At 38.5% G+C, this 16,451-nt stretch overlaps 1 protein-coding gene across 12 annotated transcripts in view; it reads right to left on the minus strand.

Annotated features, from left to right (window-relative positions):
- The window catches only part of EPB41 (erythrocyte membrane protein band 4.1), a 182,134-nt gene that overhangs the window by 9,663 nt on the left and 156,020 nt on the right, over positions 1-16,451 (minus strand). For 6 of the 12 annotated variants that reach the window (XM_025278587.3, XM_025278586.3, XM_006049487.4 and 3 more), the window contains one exon: positions 5,579-5,707. In XM_025278587.3, the coding sequence (XP_025134372.3) occupies positions 5,579-5,707 (129 nt within the window). Of the gene's footprint in view, positions 1-5,578; positions 5,708-6,841; positions 7,292-13,333; positions 13,385-16,451 lie in introns of those variants that run through there. The other 6 variants (XM_044938039.2, XM_044938036.2, XM_025278582.3 and 3 more) reach the window with 2 other exon arrangements.

Here is a 16,451-nt window from a genome sequence, read left to right on the forward strand (position 1 = left end):
TATATAGAAAGTTAACTTTCTATAACTTAACTATATAGAAAGTTAAGAAAACTGAGGTCCAGAGAAGTTAAACAAATTGTCAAGGTTCTATGCTAGTAAGTGTTTCAACTAGCACTGAGGGCAAAGACATCTTGTCTGAAGATTGGGGTTCAGGTCCCAGCTCAGACAGTGGCTGGCTATGGGATCTTGGCAAGTCATTCTGACTTTTCTGAGTTTTAGTTTTTCTCACTTTTACAACAGGAAGTCTTGTGCTCTGCTTCTATTGTAGCTGTGAAGATCAAAAGAGATTTGAAAAATAAAAGTACATTGTAAGTTGTTAAGAATTTGTGTCCCAATATACACATAATGGACTATTACTCAACCATAAAAAAGAATGAAATAATTTTGCCATTTGCAGCAACATGGATGAACCTAGAGATTATCATACTAAGTGAAGTCAGAAGAAGACAAATATTATATGATATCGCTTATATGTGGAATCTTAAAAAAATGATACAAATGAACTTATTTGTATAACAGAAAAAAATAACAGACACAGCAAAAGCAAGCTTATGATTACCAAAGAGGAAAGGGTATGTAGCAGGGAGGGATACATTAGGAGTCTGGGATTAAAATACAAACTATTATATATAGAATAGATAACCAACAAGGACTTATTGTTGGTTATCTATAACCAACAGGGAACTATATTCAATATTTTATAATAACCAATAATGGAAAAGAATCTAAAGAGTGTGTGTGTGTGTATATATATATATATACACACACACACATACACACACACACACACACACACATATATATAACTGAATCACTTTGCTGTATACCTGAAACACAACACTGTAAATCAACTATATTTCAATATTTTTATTTTAAATTTATTTATTTCAATTAATTTATTTTTTAATTGAAGGCTACTTGCTTTACAGAATTGTGTTGGTTTCTGCCAAACATCAACATGAATCAGCCAAAGGTCAATAACATTTTTAATTAAAAAAAAAAGAATTTGTGTGCCAGGAGGTCTAAATCTCCTGGAAGAGCTCCTCCTCTGCTAAACCTGAGAATCTATTACCTCCACCCACCCCCTTATTCCTCCTTTTCTGCCTTGAGAAGGTAGAAGAGGGAGGAGACACTGTTATGATTTCTGACTTACGCTCTTCCCACGTGGGGCCTCTTTTCTTGTCGGTGTTTCCTAAAAAGGGTTCTGTGGCTCTCACAGCTGCTTATAAAGTTAACCATTCCCTCATCCTATGACACAGCAGTTCCCCTCTTAGGTGTTTACCCAAGATAAGTGAGAACATGTGTCCACAGAAAGACTTGCACGTGAATGTTTAAAGCAGCTTTATTTATATTTCCCCCAAACTGGAATCAACTAAACTGTCCACCAAGAAATGAGAGGATAAACAAATTGTGGTATATTTGTACAACAGAATACTACTCAACGATACAAAACAGTGGACTATGGATTCATATAACATGCGTGACTCTGAAAAAATCTTTAGACAGAAAAGGGTATGACTGTATACTTCCATTTATATGAAGTTCAAGAATAGGCAAAGACTGGAAAAGGCTATGAAGAAGTTTTCAGGGGTCATGGAAATGTTCTGTGTCCCCAAAATGTCTTGGTTACACACATAGACACATTTATCAAAACCAATCAAACCGAACTCTTATCACTGTGCATATCTCTGTATGTAAATATTACCTCAAGTACACATACATACGTATACATGCAAAAAGTAAAAAAACCTATTCTGGCTCCCCACCTCCTCTCACCATATCCCAAAGTGTAGGAATTATGGACCAATTGAAATAAGGTTCCCAGGTTTACTTGTCTGGCAAGATAATAAAAACAGGAGCAGAAATAATTATAGTAAATAGTAACAAGAGCAAATAATTATCTGGTGCTTATCATGTGCCAGTCACTTTTTTCTACATATTACTTATACCATCCTGCACTGTGCTTTTTCATTTACCAATTTATCATGTAGATATTCCCACTAGAAGCTTAAAAAAATAACTATAAAGAATTACCATAATTGGATGTCCTATATATAATCTATGTAACCCGTTCCCTGTTGAGGGGCACTTGGGTTGTTTCTATGGTAGTGACAACTTAATCTGAAATGCACATTTTATGTACATTAACTTAGTCATTCCTTGCAACAACCCTATGAGGCAGAACTATTATTAGCCCCATTTTACAAATGAGGAAACTGAGGCACAAAGTGATTTAGTAACTTGACTGGATACTAGTAAGTGATGAACAGGTTCAAATCCAGTAAATCCAATTTCAAAGTCAACACTTCCCCACCATACTTCACTGTCTAGTCAGTAAGAAGTAAGACAAACTATAAATTTGTCTTAAGCCTGGTTAAAGTGAAATGAAGGTAGATGTATGGAAGTGAAATTCACTCAGTTGCATCCAACTCTTTGCCACCCTGTGAACTAAAGCCTGCCAGGTTCCTCTGGCGATGGAATTTTCCAGGCAAGAATACTGGAGTGGGTAGCCTATCACTCCTCCAGGAGATCTTCCCAACCCACGAATCAAACCAGGGTCTCTTACACTGCAGGCAGATTCTTTACCAGCTGAGCTACTAGGTAGCTGGTAGCTGGTTAAAGTGTCTTAAGCCTGGTTAAAGTGAAATAAAGGAAGATACATAACAATATAACAATAGCTACCATTTTGGAATAGCCACTATGCACCAGGAAAATATTATCTTTATCTCAATAACCTTATAAAGGTATTTCTCAGAAGAGAAAGCTAAGGCTTGGAGATTGACTTGCTAAAGGTCACAAAGCTAGCAGGTGTTGGAATTAAGATCCAGGTTTCTTGAGGACTTCCCTGGTGGTCCAGTGGCTAAGACTCTGTACTCCCAACACAGGGAGCCTGGGTTCCATCCCTGGTCAGGAAACTAGATCCCACATGCCACAACTAAAAGTTTGCATGCCACAGCTAAAGATCTCACATGCCAAAATGAAGACCCAGCGCAGCTAAATAAATAAATGACTATATATATATATATATTTTTTTTTTTTTTTTTAAAAGAAGATCCAAGTTTCTCTAACTCCAGGGCCCACAGAATTTATCTTGTACATCATGGGGCCTCTGTATTTCTCTTACATGCTAGCATATTTTAAAATGAATTTTTGTATGGGATACACTCAAACCATACATGGGCTTCTGTGGGCAGAATGTCACTAACAGTTTTTTAAGTAATTTATTTTGAACCATTAAAATTTTTTTGATATGCACATGTTACAAAATTTAAAATATTCAAAATGGAAATGAAATGTCAGTGTCCCTCCCACTCCTGACCACAGACTGAAGTCCCAGGCCTCTTCATCCCAGGCCATCCAGTGGTGGGTTTTTGTTTTTGTGTTTTTGAGCACCCACTCAAGAGACAGTATATTCACATATAAGCCTTTGTATCCATACCTATACATACAACCCTTTTCCCTCACATAAACAGCATATTATTTATATCATATTGTACTGCATTTTCTTCATTTACCAATTTATCACATAGATTATTCCCATCAGAAGCTTTTTTTAATGGTTGCACATAATTACCTTAATTGGACGTACTATAAATTGCAAACCTGCTCTCTATTGACAGACGGCTGTTTCCATGGTAGTGACGGCTTAGAGAGTTCCCTCCCATATGCAAGTGCTTCTTTCAAAACGCTCCTGGCTCACTGTGCTCAATCTTAAAGGGACGTCCTCTGCCTTCCTCTGCAGTCCCCGCCACTGCCAAGTCCTGTTCATCCGTCTCTGTCTCTCCTGACATAGCTCTTTCTTCTCATTTCCTCAGGCTACACTTCAGTTCTTCACAAGCATCCCCCTAAACCTGCCAGAAGCCGTATCCCTGTCTCCAGGCAGCCCCTCCTTTAATAGATTCAGCACACAGCTTTAGGAACCATCTTCCAAAACCACTGCCTAAATGAGGCTACTTTATCACCACTGCCAGAAAACCTGAAGCCATGGAGCAAGTCATTATTTATCAAACTCAAATTCCACAGTTGAGACCACAAGAGGGAGAAGCCGGAAGCACACAACGTTAACTGAATGTCTGTGGACACACCAAGCGCTGTCCAGACGTCATTTCACTTCATCCTTCTCCAAAACGTGCAGTGGTAGGTAGTACTACCCCCTTTTTACAGGCAGGAAACAGAGGCTTAGAGGTGAGTGATTTGTTTAAAGTTATCCAGCTAGTACATGGTTGAGCTGGGATATAAATTCCACTTGTCTAATTGCAAAGAATGTGCTTTTAATGGGCAAGTGACACTGCTACCCAAAGGTGGATGTCATCACCCAGCTTATGGTGATGTGACGATTAACCCAAAGGATCTGTGTGAAACCGGCCAGCCAGAGCTCCCCGCGGCCGCCTCCTTCCCATCATGCAGGCTTCAGCTAAAATGTCACCTTTTCAGAGAGGATTTCCTTGACTATTCCAGGCCCAGAATAGCAACTCTTCATGTTATCGCATATTGTCGGACTCTTGATCCTATTTTAGTTCCTTTAAAGCACTTAGCACTGTCTGAAATGTATACATCTGTGTTTTATTGCCTGTCTCTCCAGACTGGAATGTCAGTGCCAGAGAGAAGGGCCTGTGTCCACCCTGTACATTGCTTTGGCCTAATACATAAATGCTCAAATACTTGCTGCAGTAATGAATAAACAGTTCAGTTTATAGATGGAAAAGTTTTTTGCACTTTTGGTTTCTGTGAATGAAAAAGGAAATGACTCAACCTAAGCAAGATGAGTTCATTCAAATTATTAACAAGGAAGGAGAAATTTTACTAAAAGTAGGAAGTAAACAAAATTTTAAGCACTAAATTCTTATATGATTTTAAATTTAATTGTAGTAAATTGATTATAAATATTTCAGCTCTTACTTCCTTACTTAGACTTCCCTGGTGGCTCAGGCGGTAAAGCATCTGCCTACAATGTGGGAGACCCGGGTTCAATCCCTGGGTCAGGAAAATCTCCTGGAGAAGGAAATGGCACCCCACTCCAGTATTCTTGCCTGGAAAATCCCATGGATGGAGGAGCCTGGTCCTCCATGGGGTCCATAGGGTCCCAAAGAGTCGGACACGACTGAGCGACTTCACTTAATCTTTCTCTTACTTACACTTTCAGGTGTGGTGTTCAAGTACCATCTTACACAAGTTTCATGACAGAATCATGAGGTAGATGCTAACACGGTGCAGGCGGGTGTGCGGGGTGGAGCGGGGCATCAGGGCTCCCAGATGCTCAACCGCTTGTTCAAGTTAATATATGGAGAAGCTGGGACCTGAGCTCAGGTTTGTTTGACCCAAAGCCCATGTTCTCAACCATCACACTGGATTGTCTTCCCTAACTGAACTGGGTAGATATAAGCCATCAGATCCGAGATAATTTTGCTTTTAATAAAGTATCTGGGGACATCTTGAGATGAGTGATCTCTTCGGAAAAGGACTGCCCCAGAAAAGCCTAGCATTATTTGCAGCAAGTGATGAGAAACCCTGTGTAGAGAGGTGATTTATCATGTTTACTGGATAGTCTCTGGTTCTGAAACATTGAACCGTGTCCCACCTGGGCAGCCTCGTATGTGATGGTCTTGGTCTCCGTGTGGACGATAGGGACGTCTTTGGTTGGAATTTCACTTTTCACAGCATTGGCAGTGTCTGAGATCGTGACGGTCTGAGTCTTCACCAGGGGAGGCTGTGAGGCAGTAAAGAGAGAGAGTTACCGGAGTCCTCTGGAGGCTGTGTCTACCTAATCTTCTGACATTGATCTGATCAAAGTGATTGCTCTGATCAAGCAAAGGGCTAGCTCAACCTCTGCCCAAGCCTTGGACACTATTCCAGTGTAGCCCTGACAAGGTGTCGAATCACCAAGGACATTAAAGAACAGCACTACTGTTCACTTTCGCAGGCTTAATGGAAAGCAATGGCATCAGACAGTTACGCGTGGTGAAACAAAACACTTCAGATGGACCTTCAGAATTTGAATATAAAACTATTTGCCAAAGAGCAGTCACTTCTGTTTGTCCTTGTGACTGTACCATTAAAATCAAGGAAATCAGCCACATTTCCTCCCCTTAGTACAAATGGTACATGACATAGCACTGGCATTGGAACACATTACCCTGGAATTCATTAACTTCTTTCAAATCAATGTCAGACATTCACTTTGGAGTTATTGAAAAGAAAACAATATTGGAAAAAGTGGAGAGAAGATAATCAGTTTTACCACCACCTGGTGATTAATCTCAGAATTTCCAGAGAATGAACTTCAGCGAAATATCAAAGGTTTCCTGTCCATCAGCTCACCTTCCCCAAGACTATAAATCACCCTGAAACTAGCATATGATTGTGGTAAAGTTAAGTGGCCATCCACCTTAGCAGAGGAGATTAGTGCCTACGATCATGGAAGCTCCCGTGAGTGCGGTCAGTGGGAGTGGTGGGCTGCACTATGTGGCTGCAATACATAAGCCATTATTTGGGGCCTGACTCCTCATTTAAAAAGTCAGTTACCCCTTTTAATTAATTAAGAGTATTTGAGTTTTGGGGGCAGGGTCTCAGAACACTGAAGGCCCCTCATCACAGAAGTCTCAGAAATTCGCCTCTTGACGAAGCCCGTTCTCAAACAAGGGAAAGAGTTTTGGGGGTAGTATTAATGACTCTGAATACATTTACTTGTAGTAATCAAGGACTGCAATTTTACTCTGTGATTTTTGAAAAGAGCCAAGAGGCAACGATCCTCACCACTGCCACCACCACCTCCTCCACAGAAGAGATTCTGGCCCTCTCCCAAAGTGAGTCGTTAGATCTGCATCACTGAATCAGTTACTACCTGGAAACTTCGAATGAGGGTGGGGAATTGGTTACCCACACGAGAGTCAAGAAATGATCCGTTTTGCTTTCCAAGTGGCTTTCCTGGTGTAACACGTTGCTCACTACTCTCTGCCTTTTTCTCACCAAGTTGCAGCTGGGAGGAAGCTGGTGATACTGAGGCCCGTAAGGCACTGGCCTGTTCCTCCACTCCTACACACTCCCCACCGGGACCTCTCAGCTCTTCCTTAATATCAAGAGAGCCAGCTGCCCCCAGCTCCTTCTCTTCTGTCTCCTTGCTGCTTACGGGGAGGGAGCCAAAGTCAAAGATTTTTGGAGACTCCGGTGAAGCGGTCATTTGGCTCTTACTAGGAATTACTGAACGCTTGGGGCCCTCCCATTCAGAGTCAGGGTTGGTAGATGGCCCCGTGGTCACGGCAGCCACCTCCTCGGTGCGAATGCCATTTATGTTCTACAAATGAATGAACACACACAAGAGCGAGAAGATTAGGAGTAGGTGGGGAACACAGTGAACTCTGAGAATCAACAATGATTTCTAAGAGGCCTCGAAAATATTAATACTAATATAAACCAGGAATCTTAGCTCCTGAAGGTGGTCAAAAGGAAGAATTACTTGCTGTTCACTAAACATGTCAGCAGCTTAAACAATTCCAACCCCATTTGAGTCATAGTTCTACAGCATGGTTAATCTGAGAAATGATTCTGATGTGCCTCACAGAGGAACAAACAGTTTGTGTTACTATGGTCTTCTCTGTAAAACATACTCTTCATACTCAGAGGGGAAACTATTCCTAAATACCTAACTCATTACTATGCACAGGACACAGTGCAATTTATGAGTCGATAAAACATAGCTGGATGAGTCTGCTCAGATTGAAAAATGTTCCATACATCTCCAAGCCATATGTACCATCATGCTGGCCCATGATGGAGAAGCTGAAATCTAGACTTTGGTTGGCAGAGATATGGAAGGTGAGTACATCCAGCACAGACAATCCAATCATGGTCAAAGAATTAACTATAATATCAGAAATAGTGAAACAATGCTTTTAAACAGAATAAACATGATTTATCAGCAGTTGAGAAGTATTTCTCCATGGATGAATGACAATGTCTCCAACTCCTGAGAGAAATAAATCCTGGAAACACAGAGTTCCCTCTTGGGCTACATGTCTCACATCAAAGGATAAACAGATCTAAAATAAGAACTTTCAAGAGAACGTGGAAGAGAAGGTAACATCACAGTATGTGGACCTATTCCTAATGTTTAAAGAAAAGTGCTGTGGTTGGAAGAAGAGTAGGAACTCACGTAGTAGGAAAAGAACATGAAGCATTTGAGAAATGAACAATCTAACAGAAGCCAAATGTTAGGAAAACTGGCATGTGCTCACCAGAGAGCCATAAATAAGCCACATAGGCCTGAAATTTTGGTAAAATCAGTTTACCTATTACATGCCATATAGGAAATTAACAGAAAAGCACTCTTTTAAAAAGGTGTTCCTGGAATAGATAACTCATGCTTGGACCAGCCTACACGTTTTAGTGCTGAAATCACTCTACATGTATTATATTTTTTAAAAAAAAAAATCATTGCTGCTCCTTAAGTTGTAAACCAGTCTACACTGTGATGAATATAAACCAGTGGTCTAGTAAGAGAAGAAAAGAGGCACTGCACTTCAGAACTCCAGGCCAACTTTACCTCTAAGAACAGTCTAACTTAAGAGCATTTCAAAGTGGTACAAGTTGAACTCACATTAGGTAGGTCTTTCATTGACTGATCATGAATATTACATAGGACATGAAAAACGGAATTGAAAGATGACAAGAGAAACTGTCTTTGTCTGAAGGTGTATCAGAGATATATAAACTATTCATGCTAAGCATATATGAATTTCCTCATATTTAAAGTGAGAATAATACTTGGTTTGACTCACAGGGTTCTGAAAGATCAAATACAATAGTATATGAAAGCACTCTGTAAATTCTCAATTACCATGGAGATTCTCAATTACCATGTAGATTCACTTAATTCAATCAACATTATCTGAGCACCAATAATAGGCTAGGGCCTGGGGGACACCAGAATGAGTTTGTTGTTATGTTACTAACACTCTGTACTACTTTCTAAGGCACTTATCTCACCATTTCTTTCGAGTCAGACAGGCTGTTACGGAGCTGCCCAAATAGACTCGCTGGTAATAAACAGCTAGGCTTTCTCAAATTGCTGTATGCTAGCTCTAATGCTGTGAACAGCATATCCAAACCCAGTCACATGGAGAGGCTTCTCCAAATAATTTTGTCACAACTGAGAAGGTTGATTAATAACCAGGAAAATGCCTAAGATAATCAAGGAAGAGCCAATTTTATACCAGTCTGACCAACTGATAATCAAACATTGCTGAGGCCAGCACCACCTGGCCCAAAGTTGCCTACTGCTGAGTAAAATTAGATAGATTGATCATTTTTTTTCAAAGCAGGAATAGAGGAGACCAAGGGTAAAAGCTGTGGCCACAGTAATATCAATTCAACAAATATTTACTGATCACCAAATACGTATTAGTCATGAGAACTGATAACAGTTGGGTTGGATTACTACTTAGAGCACTCTCACATATGGTCGAATCAGCCGCTCCAGTTGGCTCCGCTGTCGAGATCTCTGGGACAACACAGCCAACTACTTACTGGACACTCTCCCAGGCATATGGGATACAATATGCCCCAAACTAAACTCATCCAGTCCACTTTAGTGTGTCCCTTATCTGCTCTTTTCTATTCCCACACTTAACGTCTTCATTCAGGCTCTTATAATGCCTCACCCAACTTACTGCTAATGCCCTAAACAAATTTTCTTTTCCTTCTTCCTTTCTCATCTCAATCCTTTCCTGAACACATCCTTTATTCTGCTGTGAAAGTGTTTATTTCTAAAAATGAAACATTGAAAATTCCACTTTTCAGCTTAAAGTCCTTCAGTGACTCTTCACCGACTTTTGGTTAAAGTTCAGGTCCTTCTCTAACACACAGAAAATACTTTAAAATATGACTCTTATCTCTCTCTCCAGCTTCACTCTGCTATACCTCCACACACACCCTTCTGTCTACTAACTCAAGACAATTTGCAATTCTTAGAACAGAGCATGCTTCCTTTTGCCTCTGTGCCTTTGTCAATATTGTATTGTTCCTTCTGCCTGCAAGTCCTTACTCAACTCATGTTAGTTCTTCTGGAAGTTTTCTCCTGGATGCCTAAAGTATGTTTAGATACCGTGACTTTCATTCCCACTGTACCCTGTCATCATTGGTTTAGTCATCTGTCTTTTCCATTAGACTGAGCTCCTTGGGGGATAAGGACTTCTGTAGTTCCTAGCTCTATATCTCTCTTGCACAGTTTTTGGCACATATAGATGTTCAGTAAAAACTTGCTGAAATTATACTAGATAAATTCAGGAGCCCTGAGAACTGTTTTGCCTCGAGCTATTCAAAAACTGAAAAGGCTCGTTTAGAAAGAACATAAAAAGTGGCCCACTTGACCAGACCAGCATTCAATGTTCTACATCAGTAAAACAAGAGGAAAACTAACATTATGGCATGTTCACGTGACAGTTACTCTAACAAGTTTTCTCTTTTCATTTTTCACAACCTCATTACGAGGTAGTCACTATTTCTATTTTATAGATGAAAAAATGGAGAGGGTAAGCAGGCGAGAGCTAGGAACTAATGGAACTAGAGTTTAACCTAACCCTAAGGTCAGTGTCTGATTCTAAAGGCCATTTCTTCCCATGGCAACAGAAAGTATTTCTAGTAGCCCCAAAGGACACATCCTATTACATTCAAAAGAATATACAATAAACCTGACTTTTCTTTTGGGAAGTACAAAAATTGCCCAAAGTCCTCTCAGCGGAGTCTGTCAGTGGCTGACACCATACTTTGAAACATAAGCAGATGGCTGGAAAGCCAGAAGAAGTGATTGGGGCAAAAAGAAGATATAAAATCCTTATGACATAAGACACCCACAATTTGGCATCTAACATGAGTAAAGAATTTTAACTGACAGTGCTGTGCCTTTGGCTATGACCATCAGCATGGACCATTGGATTATATAAGATTCTGCATAGCCCCATATACCAAACTGGCCTGGAAACTTTAAACAGATCTTCTGAAGGATATGTCACAAGGTTGTCTAGTTGGTTTAAAGAATATGAGAAGGGAAAATGTTAGACCAGTATTTAAGTGAGCAGGAACATTGTTTGACTGAAAACTCTGTTTTACTTAAGAAGTCAATAGTTCCTGCTAAGTATGATAAATCAGTATTTTCTTTGGGGGAGAAAAAACTCTTGATTTTTTTTTTTTTTTTGGAAATTTTTTTTTCCTCCTAAAGGCTTTCTCTTGACAATGACTTACTCAAACAGATTATGTCACAGGATCATCAAGCCCTGAGCATGTATGTGCCTTTATGAGTTATAAATAACCTCTCTCTTGACTTAGGGATTACAGATATTATTAAAAGTGGGATATGGGTGTTTTATATGTATTTCGCTGTTATTTCATTAAATGCAAACCAGAGTCTTCCTTTTTAGGTTATTTTTGAAGGAAGGGATTTATCTATTTTATTGAAATAAGTACAGTTATGCTGACAAGACTCTCTTATCCTATAAGCATCACAGTGAAGATAAATCCTGAAATCTTTCTAAAATTTTGCTGCATAAGCAAGAGCCATATACTGTTTGTTTGTTTGTTTGTTTTTCCTGGAGGGTCTATGTAGTAATTCTCTCCATTTTGTCACTTGTTCCTTGCCTAGTAAAGTCCAATTTTACCTTTAGTTGGCAATGGGAAAATAGTTCCTTTCTCTGTTAAAAAAAAAAAAAAGAACCTGCTATTGTCTCACTTTATCTTTGTATATATTAAAATCCTGGGTAGGCAGTTGAGGACCAAGTGAAGAACAGCTTTTTCACTGTCAACCTTGTCACATGATTCCAGGGATATATTGATATATTTTGATTTCAGGACCATGATTAGATTGTTGGAATGAGGGAAGAAGGCAAAAATGCTAACTTCAAAGACTAAATCTTCCTCTTGATAGTATACTATGTTTTATTTCTTATCCATTTAAGAATTATAATTTCTAATATGTGTAATTATACACATGAAAAAGACCTCAAGGTATACTAAAATATCAATAGAGGTAGGACTGCAAGTAATTTAATTTCTTTCTTTGTGTTTTTCTGTATTTCACAACCTTTTAAAAATGAATATGCATTACCTCTATAATAAAAATGCTATTAAATGATTTTTCTTATGCAAGCTTTTACACTGGTTTCATAATGAAATGATCTGTAAATCCTGAGGAGTCTGGTAAAAAATCTATGAAGGAAGTGCTAATAAATCCTTAATATTCTCCAAGCCTTTGAAAACAGTTAAAAATAAACCTTAATGGTTTCCTAAATGAAAAAGTAGTTAATGGAAAGAATAATAAGAAATGTCAGCAACTGGTAATAGTATACAAATTCTTTTATATGGAGAATATAATATAAAACACTAGTAATTTAGTGTTTTGAGTGGGTTTTGAAAGTCAAAGTCAATGGTGATGGACTTAATCTATTTGAGTGGAAAAAATAGTTCAAATTTAAAGTGTAGCTTAAATTACATTTTGTTTAATGTTTTCTGATTTAGAGATGGCAGTGATATTCTCAGGCATATGAATAAAAATATGGCTGTATCTGTGAGTTGTCACAGATTTTCTGAGAATGTCTTATTAGACATCTGAAGACACATGGAAAATGATCATTCACTTGCCAAAGTCACAAAAGCCACTAGGAATATAAAATATTAAAGTATCCCAAGACCCAATCTGAACACTAACTCTAGATTAGTGATACTGACTATGGATAAACACATACTTCACATCAGAATGCTTTATATTTCTTTTGTGTGTGTGGGTTTTATTTGTTTTGGCTGAGTGCTCTATACCTCAGGTTGAAATCTTCTCTTACTAAAATTAAGTACAAGACATCAGAATGAACTGGCCAAATTCAGTAAATAGCTGTTTAATTGTCACCTCAGAAGAGAATCCTCTTTTAGGAGATTTTGAGATAAATAAAAGAAGGAAGTCATCCAATTTCCAGGGAACTTAGATTTAGCTGGATGAAGATATTAACAATGATATATACAAACAGCAGTTAAGTATGTCTGCATAATAAACTCGGAGCTATGTGGTGGTTGGGGCAATGATGAAAGCTTGGGGAGAAGGCAAACTTTTATCAGAGCTGGTCAGTAAGCTTAATTACAGTGTCGTGTGTGTGTGTGCATGCATTTTCAGGTATTATAACATGACATTAAGCACTGAAATAAGCCAGTCAACAATGTTATTGAGTCCACCATCAGCAGAATTAGACAGCTAACAGAACAATGTCAGAACAATATTAAAAGAAGGAAGAAAATAGAGTCACATCAGTTACAAAGCTAACTTCTAAAGAGAGCCTTGGAATCAAGGTATGCTTACGTTTTCAGAAAAATGCTTCTCCTTCATATTCTACTCAGTGGTTTCCAGGATCTATTTTTAGAATACCAATGAAAATTTTATCATCAAATATACACATGCATGTGCAGACATTATAGACAAATTAATAAATATTGCACTTGCTGAAATTATACAGGACAAATTTTAAGAGAAGGGCAATTAACAGGATAAGGTGACATTTTGTTTTATCAAATTGATTAAATTGAGAAGCAGGAAACATAAATGATGACTGCGAAATAATTTCCTTAGTCTGGCCAGACCAAAATACAAATTCTGTCACTAAATGCATAACTATCCTGTCTTAACCCACTTTACCAGTGCCATCTTAAAGAGTCTCTAACACTCGCTTCCAAATCAACAAGAGTTTCACTTTTAAATAAATATACTTAGAGGCTTAAGCACAAAAAAACAGAAATACTCTTTGATGAAGAACAAATAATTATTACAGTTATAAAATGTCTTTTGGTTTGATGACAATGTGTTTCTAGTTTGTTTGCTTTTGGACCCAAATCTGATTTGCCTCAGAACTGGTACTTGAAGTCTGATTTAATTACTGGGAATTTCAACTATTAATCTATCTGTTAATAATATTTCCAATAAATGTGTAAATGAAACACCTATTTTCTTCCAAACAAACTATTTTCTTCTGAATGATTTTAAAGCCAAGAACCAGATTACCCCCAAGGCCAAAAAAAGCCGTGAGACTCTCTGTCTCAACAGTAGGCAAGGCTTCTTTTCTTTTTTTCTTCTGTATTTTGGCTGCACCATGGCATGCATGATCTTAATTCCCCAACCATGGATCAAACCCACGCCCTCTGCAATGGAAGTGCAACGTCTTAACTGTTGGACCACCAGGGAAGTCCCAAGGCCTCATTTCTCATGCCCATCTGCTGGTTCCTACTGACTGAAAGATCCTATTTCAGGTTCTGAGACTTTCTGTGAAACAACCTGAGGGATTTAAGGCAAGTTAAGGGCAGTCCAGGGTTAATAAATCAACTCATTAGTGGTTGGGGATCTTAAAGCACCATTTTTAATATGTAGTTTTATAAGTCACTAGAGTCTCACAAATTCCAGCCTTCTTAATTTACTTTCTGTAACTTTCATCACATTTTTACCTGGGGACTAAGTGACTTAGGATATAGCTGTGGCATAACAGAATACCATTGAACTGAAACATCAAAGACCTGCGTTGCAGCTCTAGTTCTCTCACTTAAAAACTGCCTGTTCTTGAGCAGTCCTTGAACTGCTCTGAGACTCAGTTTTATCATAGAAAGCCAGAACACCACTGTATACCTGATATGGGTATTGTGAGGGTTAACTGTGTACTGTGTTCAAAATGAAGTGCTAAGCAAATACTAGATATTATTTGTCGTTGTATTTCTCAAAATACGCCTTTTTGCAAAGAAACACAACCCAGAACTAGTCCCTATATGAGTGTTTCTTAAGTATCCAAATTAGCCAACCCTATGGATTTAACTAATCGTAAAGGAAAGCAACCCTGAATATTCACTGGAAGGACTGATGCTGAAGCTGAAGCTCCAATACTTTGGCCACCTGATGCAAAGAGCCAACTCATTGGAAAAGACCATCATGCTGGGAAAGACTGAAGGCAGGAGAAGAGGGCGACAGAGGATGAGATGGTTAGATAGCATCACTGACTCAACGGACATGAATTTGAGAAAACTCCAGGAGATAGTGAAGGACAGGGAAGCCTGGAGTGCTGCAGTCCACGGGGTCGCAAAGAGTCAGACACTCCTTAGTGACCGAATAACGACACCATGGGTTTAACTGAGGCCGGTCTTCCTTGCAGCTTAGCACGGTCTGAGTCAGGTTCTCGTTATATTTTAGAGGATATCACCAGGTAGAACTTAGAAGAAAGAAATTGTGACAGAAGATAATAGCTAAAACTGATACACTCTGAAGATATTTAAGTATTCCTGAGCCAAGATTCTCATGAAGAACACTGGATAGGCTGTTTTTAATAGTTTTAAGAACATTTCTGATCAGTTACAAAAAGTACTATTTTAAAGCTTCATAGATTTATTGCTGTTTCTAAGCCTAAAGTATATCTTTTTGTGTTACCACCCACAGATTCTGCTTCCAGAAATTACTGAATTTTCTGTAAAAAGAGGCTCAGAGTCAGCATACTGTCTCTATAATCATTTCACCCAAAGGAACCCTAAATCTCCTACATCTATTAAACCATCATTGGTTTTCCCATTTTCTTCCTTCTATTCTGCCATTCAATCAAGTAAACCGAGAGTCAGAACTGGCCTTGGGAATCATGCTTAATGATACGATCAGATCTGTAAGGTCACCATCATCTTTCAATGACTTTGTGGCCTGTTGAAATGCAAATATCTCAGGGAAAGGTAATACATTAAACGTTTATCAGCTTTTCTGTATGTCAGAAAAAAAGGGGGTTGGGGGATTCGTTAGACTTACTTATACAATTTTAAAAAACAAGTTTTGATAAGGCAAAGGGAATGAGCAGAAGGTGGCAGTGGGATTGAGGGGGAGGGTGTACACAGACACACATACACCCGCAGAGCACATTACCCTTGCTTTGCAAACCCAGTAAGAAATGCTTTGCACTGCAAATGACCACAGAACCAGCAGGAATCGAGGTTATCTTGCTAAAGCACAGAAGGAAGATACCCAGCAGAAGAGTCCAGCTCCTGGTTCTGAACTAAAGTAAACAATAAATATTACAGTCACTTAAATGATCAAAATGTATTTAAATAACACCCCCAAAAGGTCTACAACATGCAAACTAAAAAATGTAGACTCCAATCCTGATAAAATCAGTTAATTGCGAGTGCTTTCTTTCCACATACTTCTAACAAAATACTGCAAGTTTGTGTCTTAGCAAAGAATGGCTTTAAATGCCTTGGGAAAAAGCTCTAAAAAACAGAACATATGTCTTTATACATTTACTATATTATTAATATTTATAATCTTACCCTATTTTGAAAAATTAATAATATCAGTATTTCCCTTGGTTGTATAACAATGCTAACTTGGTGATTTTTTTTTTTAATTTGTTAAAACAAATGCTTTTAAAGGGGCACTTGCAATAAGAGATAAATCAGATGTGGTA

The sequence above is a fragment of the Bubalus bubalis genome, chromosome 2 (assembly GCF_019923935.1).
Source record: "Bubalus bubalis isolate 160015118507 breed Murrah chromosome 2, NDDB_SH_1, whole genome shotgun sequence".
Classification (NCBI taxonomy): domain Eukaryota; kingdom Metazoa; phylum Chordata; class Mammalia; order Artiodactyla; family Bovidae; genus Bubalus; species Bubalus bubalis.